Source organism: Cryptomeria japonica, chromosome 4 (assembly GCF_030272615.1).
Source record: "Cryptomeria japonica chromosome 4, Sugi_1.0, whole genome shotgun sequence".
NCBI lineage: Eukaryota > Viridiplantae > Streptophyta > Pinopsida > Cupressales > Cupressaceae > Cryptomeria > Cryptomeria japonica.
In genome coordinates this window covers 424,674,276-424,692,927 of record NC_081408.1, presented here as the reverse complement: position 1 = coordinate 424,692,927, position 18,652 = coordinate 424,674,276, and the positions used below count along the sequence as shown (strand labels likewise).

Genomic DNA, 18,652 nt, shown 5'->3' with positions numbered 1-18,652 from the left:
ATTATGAAACAATGCCCATGCCTTGATTTGTTGGTTTGATAGATCGTGTGTGCAAACAAGACTGACAAGGGAAGGGATAAATTGATGCAAAAATGGGCTCAGAAGTGAATTTCAGATTTTGAAGACTGCATTACATGTGTGAAAAACAAAAGCATTGACTTGCAATTATGGAGAATGAACATGCTTATTCATGTGTAATGGGAAAAAACAAGTTTGTACTTGTAATTGGGTCCTAGAGACTCTAAGTGCTTTTGAGTGCATTTTGGACCAATTTCGGGTTTTGGAAGGCTGACTACAAGTGCAAGTATTCACATGAGGCTAACTTTGACATGGTGAAAGGCCACACAAACCCGAAAGCAAGTGCTTTCTTATAGGCTTTTCAAAAGAGCATTTCGACTTGCAATCGAGTCTAGAAAACCCGATTACAAGTAAAACTTGAACCCTAAATGCAATGAGCAAGTAACAATCAGTAAACAATCAAGAATGAAAGCAATACAGATAACCATCATACCTGCCCACCCTTTGAAAGATCAAATAATGACAATGAAACAAGTACCAAGTCTTCACATGGTCAAGGAAAGAAGAGAAAACCAAAACCAAATCCGCAAAAACGTGGTAAAGGTAGAGAAAAAATGGGGATTCAATAAAGTTGCAGACCTTGCCAAGTGTTCTTCATGCCAAAAATCCCTCCAATAGGGATTTGAATGAGCAAGAGCAAGTAAAAATTAGTTGCAAAACTGATTTCGGGTTTGGAAAGACTTTTTACAAGTTTAAAATAACGTGTAATTCCTCATTGCAAGCATTTAGGGTTTTTCATGACCCATTACAAGTTTACTTTTTACAAATAACTTGTAATAGGGCTTTTAAAATCACTTTACAAGTTTCCAATATGACTTAAAGCCAATTTCAGGTTTCAAAAGTTACTTTACAAGTTACTTTTTGACTTAAAGCCAATTTCAAGCTTCAAAAGTCACTTTACAAGTTACTTTTCGACTTAAAGCCAATTTCGGGTTTCTTGGAGACAAATACAAGTTGAAAGACTTGTAATTTCAATTACTTGTAATCACCTCAAAAAGACCCCCACTTGACTTGTAACTTGACATTTTAAACAATGAACCCACTTGTAATCGGGTCACAGAAGCCCGATTATAGGTAAATGCATTTACTTGCAATGACATCTAAAAGTTCCCCAACTTGCAATGACTGCTCTGAAACCCGAAATTGAATAGAAAACAGCCAAAATGAAGGCCAAAACTCACCAAAACTTTCACAGAGATGGAAGATAAGCTTGTGATTGATTTACCATCAAGAAATGTAGACTTTCCACCTTGGGAAGCGTTGCCCTAGAGCCTTAAAATCATAAATTTTGTATAAAAATCTCATATTTGCAATGACTGCTCTGAAACCCAAAATTGCACAGAAAATTAGGAAAACTCGGGCCAAAACTCACCAAAACTTGGACAACAATGGCAAAGACACCCCCTGATGATTTGACCCTATCAAATATGAGTTTTGCGCCTCGTCAAATGTACCTTGGAGACAAAAACAACACATTTAAACCGAGATTTGGTAAAGGTTGTCAAATTTTTGAATTTTCAAAAATTGAGACAACATTTTATTTACTCGAGTCATTTTATTTTACTTTAGAAATATTTAAGACTTATTTTATTTTTACTTAAGGTTTATTTTATATGACTTTAAAATTATTTTATTTTATTACATTATTTGTTGTGGTTTTATTTAAAGAGTTATTTTCCTTTTGTATGTAAATTTTAATTTTACTTTTAAAAAAGCCAACATTCATTATTTTGGTAATTCTTGTATTTTGTTTTTAATTTGAAAAGTATAGTTTGAATACATTTCTCTTTAAAATTCCCAAAGATATCAAAGTCATTTTATGTACTTATAAAGTTTTTTATTTTACATTTTTTATTTTGTTTTTATTTTAAAAATTATTTTATTTAATTAACAATTTATTTTTTTTAAATACATGTTGTATCTTTAATAGTTTTTGTTAACACACTCACACCGTTACACTCCACCCCTTGCTGCCACCATAATTATGCCTTTTGACATAATAACCACTTGTTGAACTTCGTGAATCAATAGCTCCAAACCAATCAACATCAATGAAACCTTGTACATCTACCACTCTATTCAGCTCAAGTCTTCCCTTGTAGTAGATTGGATAATCTTAATTACCACAAAAACATCTTAAAATCCTATTTACAATAGTCCAATGTCTCTTTCTTGGGCTTGATATATATCTGCTCGAAACTCCCACTACATGAATGATGTCTAATCTACTACAGACCACAAAGAACATAAGATATTAGACTTCCACCAGCATTAGCATAAGGAACGTGAGCCATGTCCTCAATATCCTTGTGTCTTGGAATACAGTTCTATAGGAAAAAATATTAAAAGTTTATATGTCTACAATCTAAACCTATGCAATATCATCTCAAGATATTTCCTTTGATTCTACCAAAGTTTCATTTTTTATTTAATCCCATTTAATTTGCATGCCCAAAACAAAGTTTGTAACATCAAGATCTTTCATATCAAAGACAATGAGACTTGAGATTAAATATCCTTCACCATTTCGTTGTTGTTTTCAATTAGTAACAGATCATCAACATTTAATACCACAATAACAAAATGGCCACTAACTTGTTTAAAATATACACACCAATCAACTTTGCCTCATACAAATTCAAGTCCTATTACACAAGTTTCAAACTTGTAATACCACATCCTTAATAATTGTTCTAGGCCATAAAGGTACTTTTTCAACCTGAAAACTAAGTCCTCTTTCATTTACTTGTGAAATTTTTTAGTTGTCACAGATATATTTTCGTGATCCCCATGAAAGAATGTTGTTTTCACATCCGTCTATTATGCTTAAAAATCAAATCCAATTGCAACATGAGAGAAAATCTCACTAAAGTCAATTCCTTCCACCTTGGTATATTTTTTTGCTACCATGTAAACTTAGTACTTCTCACCTTTACCTTTTGCATTGAACATCTTCTTGAACACCCATTTCCAAACAATAGATTATTTTCTAGCAAGCAACTTGACCAAATCTTACAATATTTCATACGCTAGTATTTGGTAAAAAATTGATTTATTTACTAATGATCAAACCGATCATTAAATAGAGTTACAAAGAACGATGTTTCTAATAAGAAACAATCGTCAGAATTAGAAAGAAATTATACAAGATTTACAATATATTGACCATTAAACAGAATAGAAACAAATATAACGGAGATATTATTCTAATACCCTCCCTTAATGGTCAATCTGTCTACGACACCAAGTAGCCCCCTGAACTTAGTAAACTTATCTGGAAGTAGGGACTTGGTGAGGATATTTGTAGTCTGGTCCTTTGTAGGAACATACTGCAAATCGACGGATCCATCTTCAACCAGCTTGCGGATGAAGTGACAATGAAGTTCAACATGCTTGGTCCGCTCATGGAAGACTGGATTCTTAGCGAGTTTCAGCACCCCTTGATTGTCACAGAAGAGGGGTATAGGACCGGCTTGAGACAGTTGGATGTCTGAAAGCATCCGACAAAGCCAAACTGCCTCACAAGTTGCTTTGACTGTTCCTCGATATTCAGCTTCAGTCAAGGAAAGAGCTACGACCTGCTGCTTCTTACTGGTCCAAGTGATAGCACTTGTGCCCAAACTGAAGACATATCCGGATGTAGACTTTTTGTCATCAACAGAGCCTGCCCAATCCGAATCTGTGTAACCGATGAGTCTAGGATCTTTGGTCCGTCCATAAAGGATACCAAAGTCTGAAGTGCCCTTGACATAGCGCAGGATCCGCATCGCTACAGCCCAATGTTCTGATGTAGGAGCCGTCATGAAGCAGGATATGTAACTCACTGCATAGCTCAGATCAGGTCTAGTGGAGGTGAGATATATTAAACTGCCCACTAGTTGCTTGAAATAGGATTCATTTTCAACTGGAGAACCGGATTTGGCTTACAACTTCAGGCCTCTCTCCATAGGTGTAGATGCAGGTTTGCAGTCCTGCATTCGAAACTTGTCTAGCAGAGCCCTAGCATATTTGGACTAAGAAATGAAGATGCCATGAGACTGCTACCAAACCTCAACACCTAGGCAGTAGTGCAGAAGCCCAAGGTCGATCATGTCAAAAGACTGGCATAAATTCTACTTGATTCCTTGAACCAAAGATGCTGAACTGCCAGTGAGGATCAGATCATCAACATAAATAACCAGAATAATGATATCACTACTAGTAGTCTTGACATAGAAATTTGAGTCAAAAGGCCTCCTCTGGAAACCCTGATCTGTGAGGTGCTTATCAATTTTCATGTACCATGCCCGAGGAGCCTGTTTCAAGCCATAGAGTGCTTTCACCAGTTTGAGCACCTAGTGTTCTTTTCCGGCAACCTTGAATCCAGGAGGTTGCGTCATGTAGACCTCTTCCTGTAACTCACCATTTAGGAAGGCAATCTTGACGTCCATTTGATGGACCTTCCAGCCACACTAAGCTTCCATGGTTAGGACTAATCTAATGGTGCTCATCTTTGCAGTCAGAGCAAAGGTTTCTTCGTAATCAATTCCTTCACGCTGAGAGAAGCCTTTGGCAACGAGACGAGCCTTGTACTTATCCAAAGTACCATCAGTCTTGTATTTAACCTTATAGACCCATTTGCATCCAATGGGTTTCTTCCTTGAAGTAAGATCTGACAGAACCCAAGTATTATTTTTCAACAAGCTCTGGTGCTCAGTTGCCATAGCTTGTTCCCATTCAGGTATCCCTTTCACCTCTGTGTATGTCTGAGGTTCATACACACTGGGAATGTCGGCCATGAGAGCAAAATTGACATAATCAGGCTACTTGCTCTTCTTCCGAGCAGTTCTACCCTCAATGAGCTCATCATCATGAAGATCAGCAAATGTCTTAGCCCACCATTTAGGCCGGAGGGTAGAAGTGCCAACATTAGATGCAGGAGGTGCAACAGGATCAGGTTCATCTAACAGAAGATCAGATGAACCCTGAGGAAAATCAGGTGGAGCAGCTGCGTGTCTGGATGATCCTGCAGGAGAAGGAACCGGTGTAGGAGCAGGAGTTAGAACAGTTGGAGCCCTCCCATCAGGTGGACCTAATGGAAGAAGGACACCCAAGTCTGAAGCCTTCAAAGGTTGATCCTCATAATCCATAACTGGAGGAGATAGCTGAAATGGCCCTCAACCCTCATCAAAAACCACGTCCTGACTAAAGATGACACGATCTGTCTCAATATCAACCAGTCAATAGGCTTTGTGATTATCACTGTAGCCGATGAGCATGAGTTTCTGACTCTTGGCATCCCATTTGGTGCGCTTAGCATCAGGGATCCAAACAAAAGCAATAGAGCCAAAAACCTTCAAGTGACTGATTTTGGGCTTGCGGCCTGACCAGGCCTCTTTCGGAGTCTTCTTCTTCACAGCCATTGTAGGAGACTGATTCAGAAGATAGACTGCAGTATTAACTGCTTCAGCCCAAAACTTCTTCGGAACACTCGTGTTCAAGCATAGACCGGGCCATTTCGGTAATCGTGCGGTTTCTTCACTCAACGATACCGTTTTGCTGAGGGGGGTAAGGTGTAGTGAGTTGGTGCTTGATGCCATGTTGTTCACAAAAATAGGAGAAGGCAGAAGAATAGAATTCTTTCCCATTATCAGAGCGAAGAGTAATAATATGATTACCGGACTCTTTTTCTACTAATGCTTTGAACTTTTGAAAAACAACAAACACTTCTGATTTTTTATGAAGAAAATACACCCACATTTTTCTACTAAAATCATCAACAAAAAGTAGAAAATACCTAGACCCAGTAACAGAAAGAGTAGCCATAGGTCCACAAATATCAGCATGGACCAGTTGTAGTACCTTAGAGGCTCTCCAGGAGTCGCCATCTGAAAACGGAGTCCAATGCTACTTGCCAGCCTGAAATGCTCCGCAAACTCCAAGGTTCTGGGTCTGGATCTCTGGCAATCCGATGACAAGATCTTCTCGAACATGCTGAGAAAGATAGTGCACATTTAAATGCCCATACCGCTAATGCCAAAGTGTACTAATAGAGGAGCGCTTGGCTGCCATGGCAAGCTCCTGAGAATCACCCGAGTCAACTAGTCTAAAAAGACCATGATCCTCAAGACCCACAGCAACAGTTGTTTGAGTCTCCCGATCAATGATACTTGACTTATGTGAACTGAAGGTCACGTCGAGCCGAGGAGAATGTCTCAGAATTTGACTGACTGAGAGAAGGTTGACTGACTGAATCAGCGAACTTCAAATCAACACCAGTTGAGGTCATGTTGAGTGTTTCAACAAAATGCTCATAGAACTTTAGTAAGCTCTTCAGAGTTATCACGACCATGTCCTCCTCCATTTTCCGACCGATGGCTTCCAACTAGTCACGGATTTCCTTAATCCGATTGAGATGATCCTGAAGGGATTTGCGCTCATCCATGACAATAGAGAAGAGCATATTTTTCAGAAAGAAGGCTCTGCTCTTATCAGACATCTCAAGCAGCATCTTGAGATGCTCCCATATCTCGACAGTTGTTTTGCCAGAAGGTATCTGAGGAAGCTGATTGTCGGTCACTGAGAGCTTGATGAGCATGACTGCTTCACAATTTTGTTCATCTGGCCTTTCCAAGAACCAACTGATCAATGACGCAATACTCAAAAATAGTGAGCATCCGCTGTTTCCAAGTATTGTAGTTTCTGCCATTGAATTTCTGGCTTCCCTCGAGCAAAATATTCGTCAAAGATGCATGTTCTCACAAAAGCTTGCACCCTTGCTGAGCTATCAACTCAGCAACCTTGTGAAACATGGAAACAACCCCGAAGTGTGGGACCTTGCGCAAGGGGGTTGAATCTCCGGAGAAGGCCGACTTCCTTCTCTATCTAGGTGTAGGTGTTGAACCAACTCAACACTTCGAAACTAACTCAGCCTATCCTAACAATTTGCAGAGGTAAAGTGAAGAGAGAAATGCTTGAAATGAAGGGAGGTGATGCACCAAGAAGAGATTGTTTCTCTCCCCACCGAAATGACACAAAGAAAATCAGCTGAAAACACCCAGGAGATGCACAACTTCAGTTGTACGAGTGACCCCAATGCATGTATGAAGGTTAGAATTCACTGAATGCCAAGAGGGGAGAAGGATTCCCACAAGTCACACTCAGAAAACTAGTTAACACGTCATATATGGAGAGAAAAAGCCACAAGACATACACCTATGATCGAGGTAAGAAAGCATACACAACATACATAAGTTGAAAGTAGGCAAGAATGGTGATTTCAATTAATCATAAGGCCAATGGCCAAACTTACAGTTGCATAAATACAAGATAAATACAAGAGAAGTGGGAGAGCATGGAATAGCTCAAGCCAACAGGGAGAGAACCCTTTACAATGAGGCTTAACAACCTTATATAGAGAAATGGGTTGCAATGGTGATCATGACCCCTGCATGTCAGTCTGGAAGTGCATGCACTTGACTTGTACATGCAAGCAACCTAGCCATACCACCAAAAGGTAATCCTAAGGAAGGTGGATTGACTAACCTTCCAAAGTCAGTCATGACATAAGTCACCAAGCATGGCCCCGTACCTCCTTTGATGGAAATCCTGCCAAAAACATTTAATGCACCCTTGTGGCTCCACAAAGGAAAGTGTACAAGTCACCAAGCTGTCGGAGCATTAAAAGCCTTGAGTGTCGATCACGCCATCCGGAAGTGTCATCAGTCCGAAGGAAGCCCAGAGACTTCGGAAGCTCGGACTCTCGAAGTGAGGAAGACAAAGGAAGGGGGAAGGAACTTCAGAACCTTAGGGTTCCAGAGTTCCAGAGAACTTCAAAAGGCTAAGGAAAGAACTTCGGAACCTCGAGGTTCCGGAGTTCCAGGATGAACCTCGAGGTTCCGAAGTTCTGGAGAAACTAGGGAGAGAAGGCAAAAGGGGAAGGAACTTCGGAACCTCGGGGTTCCGGAGTTCCGGGCAAGGATAGAAGAAAGGCTATGGAGAGGAAGGGAGGTTCCGAAGTTCCGGGCAAAGGAGAAGCTTAAGAGAAGAGGCGAAGGAAAGGAAGGCTAGGAACTTCAAAACCTCGGGGTTCTGGAGTTCCAAAGAGAGAAAGAGAAAAGGGACGAGGAACTTCGAAACCTCAGGGTTCTGGAGTTCCGAAGAGGGAAAGAGAAAAGGGACGAGGAACTTCGAAACCTCAGGGTTATGGAGTTCCGAAGAGGGAAAGAGAAAAGGGACGAGGAACTTCGAAACCTCGAGCTTCCAGAGTTCTGGGGGAAAAGAGAGAAGGGCTAAGGAGAGGAGGGGCTAAGCTAGGGAAAGAACTTCGGAATCTCGGGGTTTCGGAGTTCCAAAGAAACTAGAGAAAAGCTAAGGGAAGGAAGGGAACTTTGGAACCTTGGGGTTTCGGAGAAGGAAAGAAAGCGGCTAAGGCAAAGAACCTCGGAACCTTGGGGTTTCGGAGTTTCGGGGAAGAAAAAGGGGGCCTAGGAACTTCCGACAAGGCAACACTTCAAACCATGATTGTTTTTCTCCTTGATCAACTGGGGCAGTGCTGGTCCATGGAACATATCTCTAATCGGTTCTCACTGATGGACCAAGGGTGTCATAAAATGACAACAATGCCATTGCTGAAAACTGAGGTCAAAGTTGATTGACCGAATAATGGCATGAATATCGAGGTAGAAGATGTGTAAACATGACGCATGCAAGAAAACAAGCACTGATTTCGAGGCAGATTTGTAAAAAACTCGACACGGATCCCAATGTATGGATTGTTGACGACCCAAAAATTCTGACAATGACCCAGATGAATTTTCAAAAAACCCAAATATCAAAATTTTCAGAAAACCCTAGCCACAGAACAGGTATGGAGAGTTCGTGAAAAACCCTAGGTGGCAGAAAAGTACAAAACATGAAAAATGTTTGTTACAAACACACCCAGACCGCATAGAAAAATATGCAGTAGAAAAATCGTGAAGAATGACCTAGCCTCGGCCGAAAAAATACCCAAATCACAAAAAAAAAACAGACGAAATACTGCATAAGTCGAGCCGCCACCAAATACAAATTCTGCAAATCGCGTGAAAAAACGCGGGTGGGAAAAACGTCACACGGGCAAAAAAACAAACGCGACAATAAAATCGTGTGAAATGCAGAACACGAAACAAAAGAAATCGCATCAAAGAAAAAAAACCCTGCGGAAAATGCAATCGTCGCAAAGAATGCGCAAGCAAAACCGATGCACAAAGAGAAGAAAAAACGCGATCTGAAAATCGCAAACTGCAAATACAGAAGATCGCGTGAAATGAACAAACGCAACGAGGAAGACAGGCCACAACGTCCAATAATGAACGGAATTTACAGCACGAACGCGTCAAAGAATGATGTGGAAAAAAAACCTCGACCAATCCACCAAACACGAACTAGGAGTAATTTTGAATAAGCAAAGAAATTTTTCAAAAAAGTGTTAGAATTTTGAAAAATTATTTCAAAATAACTAGTGCTCTGATACCATAATATGCTAGTATTTAGTAAAAAATTGATTTATTTACTAATGATCAAACCGATCATTAAATAGAGTTACAAAGAACAATGTTTCTAATAAGAAACGATCGTCAAAATTAGAAAGAAACTAATTATACAAGATTTAGAATATATTGACCATTAAACAGAATAGAAACAAATATAACGAAGATATTATTCTAATAATATTTTCATCCATGGCCTTCCAAAATATACCTTCATTTAAATCAGGTGCCTCCTCAACAGTTCAAGGATCGTCATTAGTTACATATAAAACAAAAGGTGAACAACAATCAAGTGGAGTATAACTTTGTAGTTGCTTTCGTTCTCAAACCAATCTCCAGAAAATGGGGTATGCGGTTCTTCTTCTAGTTCACTTTCTCTTGATTTAGATTCCAATACAAATTCTCCATCTTTCAATTCAAACAGCATTTCCAACTCTTTTCTTGGTTTTCCTTTCTTCTTTGGAGACTTCTTAATCTCTCTCAAGATTACATAAGACATCTCCAAGGCTTTCCTTTGTGCAGCAAACTTGAACCTAATAAGCATGGGAACAGCATGCAAGATGATTATCAGCACCATTCAATAACACTAAAGCATGGTTAAAGAGAAAATACTTAAAAGACACCCCCTTAAAAGATACATTTTCACACTAAGGTTAAATGCCAAAGCTTTTATAAGATAATGCCCACAAATTGCATTGGCCGAGTGCTCTTTGACCTAGACACCAATGATTTATAAAATAACCTGCACAACTTTATAGCACTTCCTTGCCATCATATTTTGATTAAATCTGATAAGAATTCCCAGCCTTGAATGCTGCAATTGCATCTCCTACCTCCCTGAAATATATATTCTTCATTCAAACTCAGTTTGTAGATGGGCATACATTTATCAGACTATGTCTCATTCTTCCTAAAACAAAATTGCAATAACAACCTTCCTACAGATGCCATTACAACAAGAATTGTAAGAGTAAATGGTGACTCCTCAAAATCCCTAGGATCAGCTGCTAGACCAAAATATCTTCCACAATAGAGAAAATGGCAAGAATAGCTTGCTTCGATAATGCAAGATTGATTGAGTAAATATGAAATATAAAATGAGAGGCCTTACTTTTAAAGACAAGGTTGAGACATAAGATTAGATAGGATTGTGACATGTGTCTTAATCCTATACAATGAGACAACTACCTCAATCAATTATTAAATGACCTAATTAACTAGAATTAAATAAGGTCATAAATATAAGATATGATAAGATTTTATCTAAACAACTAAGACTTCTAGATGGACACCTAGGACCTAAGCAAACTTAAATCATGTGAATAAGTCACCTACTAGGAACTAGCTAGGTACAACATCTTTACTACGTACAAAACCTTATTCACACCAATACCCCCCATTTACGTGCAACTTAGAGAGTAGATTATTATGCAAAGATGCAAGATTATTATGGGTCTCGAGTACTAGGCCATGTTAGGTACCCATGTAAAATGCAATCTCTCACAAACAAAGGAAAGGAGAAAACCTTTTAAAGCATAACTCCTCTCCAAAAGAGAGAAAAGATACAATCAAGGATGATGTATGGAGGACTCAATGATACCTCCTAAGGACTACATCCATCATGAAAATACAATCAATGAGCCCCCCCATAAGAGGGAAAGAAAGAGACAAGATATCCCCCCACAATGTATGATATCCTACATAAATGGTGAGTGTCTGAAGATAAAACATAGTCCAATACTTACAAACAACATGTCTCCCCTTGGGAAGAAAATAAACTAAGTACAATGCAAGAATGCTCTCCATTTTGGATAGGTATTAGTAGGAAGAATCCAAATGTAGGATGATGTCTTTGAAATTTTCTCATGTGTTGTCGAGTCCTTGGTGGATGATGATGCCACAAACCAATGAGGTGCACACCCAATCACAATAGAAGTTGACAAACAAGGAACAATAGAAACTGATTTTGAACTAGCTCCAAAGACAAAGATGAAGTGACAACAATTGTGCCATGACTGTCATCAAAGAGGAGAGATAACCCCTCAAATTGATCCTCCAAATCTGAAATGTGAGATCCGCAAACAAAAAATGCAATGTTTGATAAATAGAAATCTCAATCAAGAAGACAATGTGATACCTATTGCGATGACTCATTTAAAGTTCTCAATAAATCAACAACAGAAGATGAATGTGTGATCTCAATTGGATAAGTCTCTGGACCATCAAGATGCTCGAGTTCTACATCATATTCAAACTCCTCTAAGGTATCATCGTCAAAGGGAAGATTGTCAACATCATCAAGTGGAATAAGCCAATCTAATGCAGGATCATCTAGGAATCTTGGTTTATGTGGATCTCCAAAAATCTCCCAAATCCTGGTCCAAACTAAAATCTGATTGTAGGTCTCTCTATAGATGCTTAAACTGAAACTAGAACCAATCAATCCTACGATATGATCATTCTTATTAGCCCAAACTGAATTTTTTCAATGTCCTCTCTAGCTAAGATATGAGTCCACAAAGATAAGACAAAGATTAAGCCACCTACAATGTGTAGGATGCCTTTTTCCCAATACTCATAATTGTCCTTAGTCAGCAAAATTACAGAAAGAAGAGTTGCATAACCCATGATTACAACAATGATACACTTCTCAAATGATAAAATCAAAGATCAATATATGAAATGTGGCTAAAATGAAGTGATTAGATCAAAGCAACACCTTCCTAACTGCCAAAATATCCAAGTAATCCTCCAAGATACCCACTGGGCAAGAACTGAAACAACATTATACCTGGGACAAAAAATAGGAAAAAGTGCATAGATGGCTAGATAGAGCTCCTCAATACCTTTCCAACGCTACAAGAATCACAAAATTCAGACATTGTGACTAAAAGTTATGAGCTTGAGAGCCAAAAAAGCAAGATCTAACTTCAATCAACCTATCATCAAACAAACAAATTGTACATCAAAGAGTTTTACAATCCCTGGTTACCTAAGTATGCCGAAAGAAAGATCAGAGGAATGTGATAAATAAATGAATAAATTCCACCTGTAACAAATGTCCAAAAGGAATTGTCAGAAGGCATGACCAATTGACTCCTTTCTCCAATGTAGACTGCAATAAGCATTTGTTGTGCCACCCAACCTAGGTGAAGCTTTAGCAACCCTTAGACTTTATATTTTCAAGAGCTCTTGATTTCCAAATAGTCTGAAAGCATCTTCTTCAACACACTTCAAGATCACTTGCCCCCGTCACTTGTTCAACAATGGAGAGGTAGTGGAATGTGCCACACTTGATCATATAAGTACTTTCTCACATACTTAGAAAGGCCTTGTCATTTCTCCACTTCAAATATTTCCAATTAGGACCTGCTCATTAAAGTTGTGATTTGAATTACCAACTTTCAAATGTCATTTTGTACATCTCTTGATTTGTTGTTATGTAAACCCAGCTTAGAAGTTCATGCTAGATTCAAATTGTGCCAGTATCCAATTGCTGCAGCTCATAATTCCAAACATCTCCCCATCAAAATAACCTTTTACTAAATGTTCTAAAGATTCTCACCAAGTAAATTCAGAAAGCACATAATCACAAAACCTTTTCTTGCAAATGTTTTACAGAAGACGTGCCTTTCTGCTAACAATTTGAGAGATCAATCTTACTCCAGTGTTGTAAATTTTATCAAATTTAGACATTGAGTAGCAATTACACAAAAATAAAGATATGTATACCAAAAGGGAAAACCAATAAACAAAAGTATAACTAACGAACCATATAGATTTAACATTATTAATTGCTCCATTTGGAATATAAAATGCCATTCGAATAATCAAATGCAATATCACCAAGCACTTTTTCACACTTGGTAGAGCTTGATTATTGATGCTTAATTGAAATAAATAGTGATTGTTGAAACAGAATTTATCGTTTTTCAGAATTTTTTTAAAATGGAAAGGAAAAGTTATTGTTAGCAATAAATCTTGGGTAAAGTTATTAGCCACCTTCTTTTCCATATGGCATGGAGTGGGCTTGCACAACATGTCTGCTGGAGTTATGGACCTCTTTATTGCAGAGAAGGGAAGTCAAACATTGACCACGCTCTTACAAGTACCCAAAACCATTACACCATAACGCATCATGCTATTTACAACTTTGCTGCTATAGACAAATATTTCAGAAGCCAAGACTTAGTTATGCTGTCATAATTGACAAGTGTTGAATCTTTATTTTACTTTTACTTAATTAACCACGTAGTCATTAGAATATAATTATCCCTGCAAATCCTATTCTTGGTGGTGATAATGAAACCAAATTTTCAATCCTGTAAACATGTCATTTGGATTAAGAATGCACTGGCATCGAGTGGACAAAGATTTCAGAAGCAATGACTTGTTTATGCTGTCATAATTGACTAAGTATTAAATCTTTATTTTACTTTTCAATAATTAACCATATAATCATTCGAATATAATTATCCCTGCAAATCCTATTCTTGGTGGTGATAATCAAACCAAATTTTCAGTCCTGTAAACATGTCATTTGAATTAAGAATGCACTCATCGAGCTATCATTAACTACATAAGTTTGCCGCAATTTTTTAGTATACCCTAAATTAGATAAATGCAGGCCTCGGCAGCATACTTGCAATACAGAGTTGAAAATACATTCAAATGATAATAACTTATAAGTCGTATTATAATAACTGCTTCCCACAATTGTGGACACTTTTGGTACTTGGCAGTATACAAATTTCTTCCATTTTTCAGTGTATTTTTTCCCACAATAAAAAATAAGATAAAAACAATTCACACGTGTAATGTCACATAATTTCCACCTTCACCCTAGTACTGCAGCATCCAGAAAAGCTAACAGCAACTTCAAGCATTTCCCTAACTCTTCTAACACAATTCTCATGGTTCACCAGTTATATAAATTTACATGTTTTCTCTCTTGAATATCTTTTAATTTTTTAAATTTATGTAATATTTATGTGTCTCCACTTAGTTGTTAGTAGGCACATTCCCATTTTAGCATGCTCATCTATACTAAGTTTCTATAACTCAAAGTCGTCTTGGCCAGTTAGTTGCGTGGCAAATGATACCTCAGCTTTTTCATTCAAGTTTTGACAAGAAAATAATAGCCAAGTAACATATGTCAATTAAGTGATTTGGTAAATGAAATTAATCTATTGTACCATACTAAATCATATTTATGAAAAATTATCAACCTATAATACCAGAGTTAAAAGTTCATTTGAATCTGTCGGATGTCCAAAGCAGAATCCACAATATTTTATGTTGTCATTCTCATAGCTCTTTGTTCTGGAGGGCATTAGCAATAAAGTTTCCCTTTAAAAAAAAATTTCCTTGATATTTTTAGCAAAGAAGTAAACTTTGCTTTGCATTCAAAACTACAAACAGAAAATAGGGAGGAAGCATATAATCGGCCCTTGTTTTCTCTTTAAATAAAAAGAATTTGGAACGTCAGCAATGCTTATTGCCCTCATATTTTAGTCCACAAGGTTTAAGTGTCTAGGTACTGCATTTTGGCACTGCCAATGAGATTTGGAAGCAGTATTTGTAAAGTATCCATCACATTTCATATCTGACTAAAACTACTCGGTGAACATTTTCTTAAATGCAGGGAGCCCGAATTAATTTTGGTAAAGGTTAACATTGAAAAAATTGTTGTAAAGATTAGCATTTAAAAAGTAGAAGATTCCACTCACACTTTTGAGCCAGTTATTTGAAAATTACGTCGGGTGTCAAAAGCTGAAACCTCGGATTAATTTAATCCAATTTGCCATCTATACTTTCAACCTATAACCTAAACCGGCTTGGCATTATTGACACCTCTGAACTGAGACATCAACAAATTTCTTGATTGACACTCATCTTCCCACTACTTTCTCCACATATCTCTGTGAAAAAATTGAAAAATCTGAACTTCAATTCAGAAATCTAAAAAGATATTATTTTACTTAATATCCTGACCAACACGTTTCACGGGAGTACCTGTACCCTTATACATTTTGTTCAGATTTGCGACTTTTGGGTTTCAAACCTTTGACAAAGCACAAGTTAGATACAAATTTGCAGTGAGTGAGTGTAGTAAATGGGCTTAATACATTTCATGGACCCCCCCCCACCCCCGGTAATCCCCCTCCCCAACTACATATATAAACCCTTAAGATATGTCTTCCAGTTTCCAAATGAAATTCAAATCGGGCATAGGCTCTAAACTAGTGTATCAGAAGAGAACAGATTCCCTCGTTAGGTTATCAGTGCTAGAGAAAAAACAGAGAACCATCCTAAGCTACCAATTCAAACAGAAGCAAACAATTTGTACTCCGTCAGCTGTAATGATTTGCGAAAACGGCAAGGAAAGGCTATGGTTTGAATGTATATGTGCATATTAAGCGAAAAATTGTTGATCTCTCACAAATCACTATACATTCTGAATAATGAAACAAAAAAATCTGGAGTAAAATGTGGGAATATGTGCATAGTATGTCCACCCAAATCCTGTATACATAACTGGAAGCAACCCAGTAAAAACAGAGAATCGCAATAAAATGCAAGCTGAAACAGTGTAAACTCACCTGATAGCCTCCACTGCTTCATCTGGGTGCTCCATGATTGTTGATTTGGCTAAACAGAAACAAAAATATAGCTGTATCTAGTCAGCTGGCCAAAGGCAAAGGCAAGGCGCTAGAGGTAACGATGACGTCATGAGAGGATGGTAGGGATGCCAATGGCAGCAGTGCTTTCCTTACAAGACACGTGGGCTTGACAGTTTTGGCCACCTCCCTCCACCTGACTTGCCATCTGAGTACCAAAGAATCCAACAAAACAATAAAATAGCTCAGACTTGATCATATCCGCAACGAATTCGACAGTTTGTGCCCTGTTTTTTCATTAATTCTTGTGTAACGCTGAAAAGTCCCTGCGGAACCCTTATCATTCTCAGTCCATGGAAGCCTCGAACCCCGGATTCTCGTCTGTCACTTTTCCCATTTCTTTCGATTCACTTGGTTTAGTGAATCTTTTATTTTTATCCATGCTTATATGGATGAAAGAAAGATTGATTTTAATAACTTTCATTAGACCCAACACTCAATGGGATCGAAGATAGTATCTTTAATTTGATTTTAGACTCTTGATGTCAGATTTTCTACTATTAATTTTGATCAAGAGGTTGGCAGTTTAGTTAATTTTATCTTCCTCAAATAACTAATGCATTTTATCTTTTTCAAATAGCAGTTTATGGGATCGAAGATAGCATCTTTAATTTGATTTTAGACTCTTTTGGATGTCGGATCTTCTGCTAAGAATTTTGATCAGGAGGCTAGCAGTTTGGTTAATTCTATCTTTCTCAAATAACTAGTGCATGTTGTCAACCTTTAATCCATTTTCGTACTGGTTGCGGATATCCTCATACGTTGTGCCTCCATGATAAAGTGTCATTCTGTTTCGAGTTCTTTTTTCCCATGTTTCCTTGGGTATCTTCCACCTACCGGTCTCACATTTAAGTTGATGCCATCCAGTTCTCAGTTGTGCAACTAGCATCCTCGCTTTCCCTTTAATAGCCCCTAAATATGTTTTTTCACTGTGGTCTTTTGTTGAGTTAAACTCTTTGATGTAGTAATCTTTTTTCGACCCAATCTGTTTTGTCCACATGGCATTTTGAAATTTTCAATAACATAACTTTTTATTTCACTATTGGTGCTAGGATACTTATGTAACTTGATGTCTCACTTGTTCATCCAAATATTGTTTTGCTTCATCCAAGTTTTCTTCCTCCTGTCTAGCGTCTCTCCTACAACCATTTTAGGCCAATGATGTGTATCCATGTTATCAACCTTCTTTAAATAGCATATCAATCGGATTAACGTCAATGCTTCCAATGGAAAAGTACCTACTTCAGCTAACAAAATTCCATATGGAACTGTGGTTTTAACTTTGAGGTTGCTCGTTGTAAGATGTTTCTGGATCCTTTCTAGTTGTCTCCAACTGCAATTTGACATGCTACTTCCCCACACTTCACACCCATAAAGGACAACCGGTGTGACCAATAAATCAAAAAGGATTTTCCTAGTTTTCCAATCCCAAAGTTTCGCTTTTCTGCATCTATTTTGTTCCAAAGTTCCAATAAACCAAAAAGGATATGTACTTGTTCAATTTTGTTTACCTTTTTCAAAGAAGCGCAATTTGCATTCTTCTATCATGTTCTCTCACATAATAGGGGATGGAATCATGAAATGGATGGATGAAGGAAAAAAATTTAATGGCGTTCACTAGATGATTTAAAGTTGAAAACAACACAATGACTTCAAAAGAATTAACCAACAAATCTTAGAAACAAACAACGAGCAACCATTAATTCTTATTAATCAAGTTTCTTCTATTATAAATTTTGATCAAATGATCTGCCATCTTTTCTATTTGTTCCTCCTCTAACAAATCAAATTTTTCACTTCCTCCAACTTACTGATCATTTATTTTGAATCATCAATATCATAAGATGACATATTTTAACTCTATTGAAGCTTGATGATATTTCACTTCCTCCAAATTACTAATCATTTATTTCAAATCATCAATATCATAAGACGACATATTTTAACTCCATTAAAGCTTGAGTCATCAAATAGAAAAAGAAATTAAATCTAATGGTTTTGAGGTGCTTGGATGCAAACAAAGGTTTCAAACAGACAATGGTTTCATTTGGTAGCACCAAAACAATACAAATTCAGTAGTGAACTATTGAATTTTGAGAAAGAAGAAAGCACATATGCTTGAAAGTGGGGTTCGGTGTAGGGTTTTGGGCAAACAAAAGGTGAGCTTACTTCTACTTATATGTATATTTAGCTATTCAATTTTGTTTCTTTCTACATCATTTTATGCAAGAGTTTGGACAAAGGAAGATAGCACATTGACAAATATAGTATCAAAAATAAAGCATCAAAAAACTCATGGAATAAACACAAATAGGTATATGGGTTGGCATGGTTCACATCATTAAGGGAACAACTATCTAGGACAAGCAAAGCTTGCACTATGGG

General features: G+C 37.6%; 1 protein-coding gene across 1 annotated transcript in view; it reads right to left on the bottom strand.

Annotated features, from left to right (window-relative positions):
- The window catches only part of LOC131030648 (uncharacterized), a 49,778-nt gene extending 33,082 nt beyond the window's left edge, over positions 1 to 16,696 (bottom strand). The window contains exon 1 of the mRNA XM_057961560.2: positions 16,190 to 16,696. Coding sequence (XP_057817543.2) covers positions 16,190 to 16,224 — 35 coding nt within the window. The 5' untranslated portion in view covers positions 16,225 to 16,696. The remainder of the gene's footprint in view (positions 1 to 16,189) is intronic.
- Between the last annotated feature and the right edge of the window lie 1,956 nt (positions 16,697 to 18,652).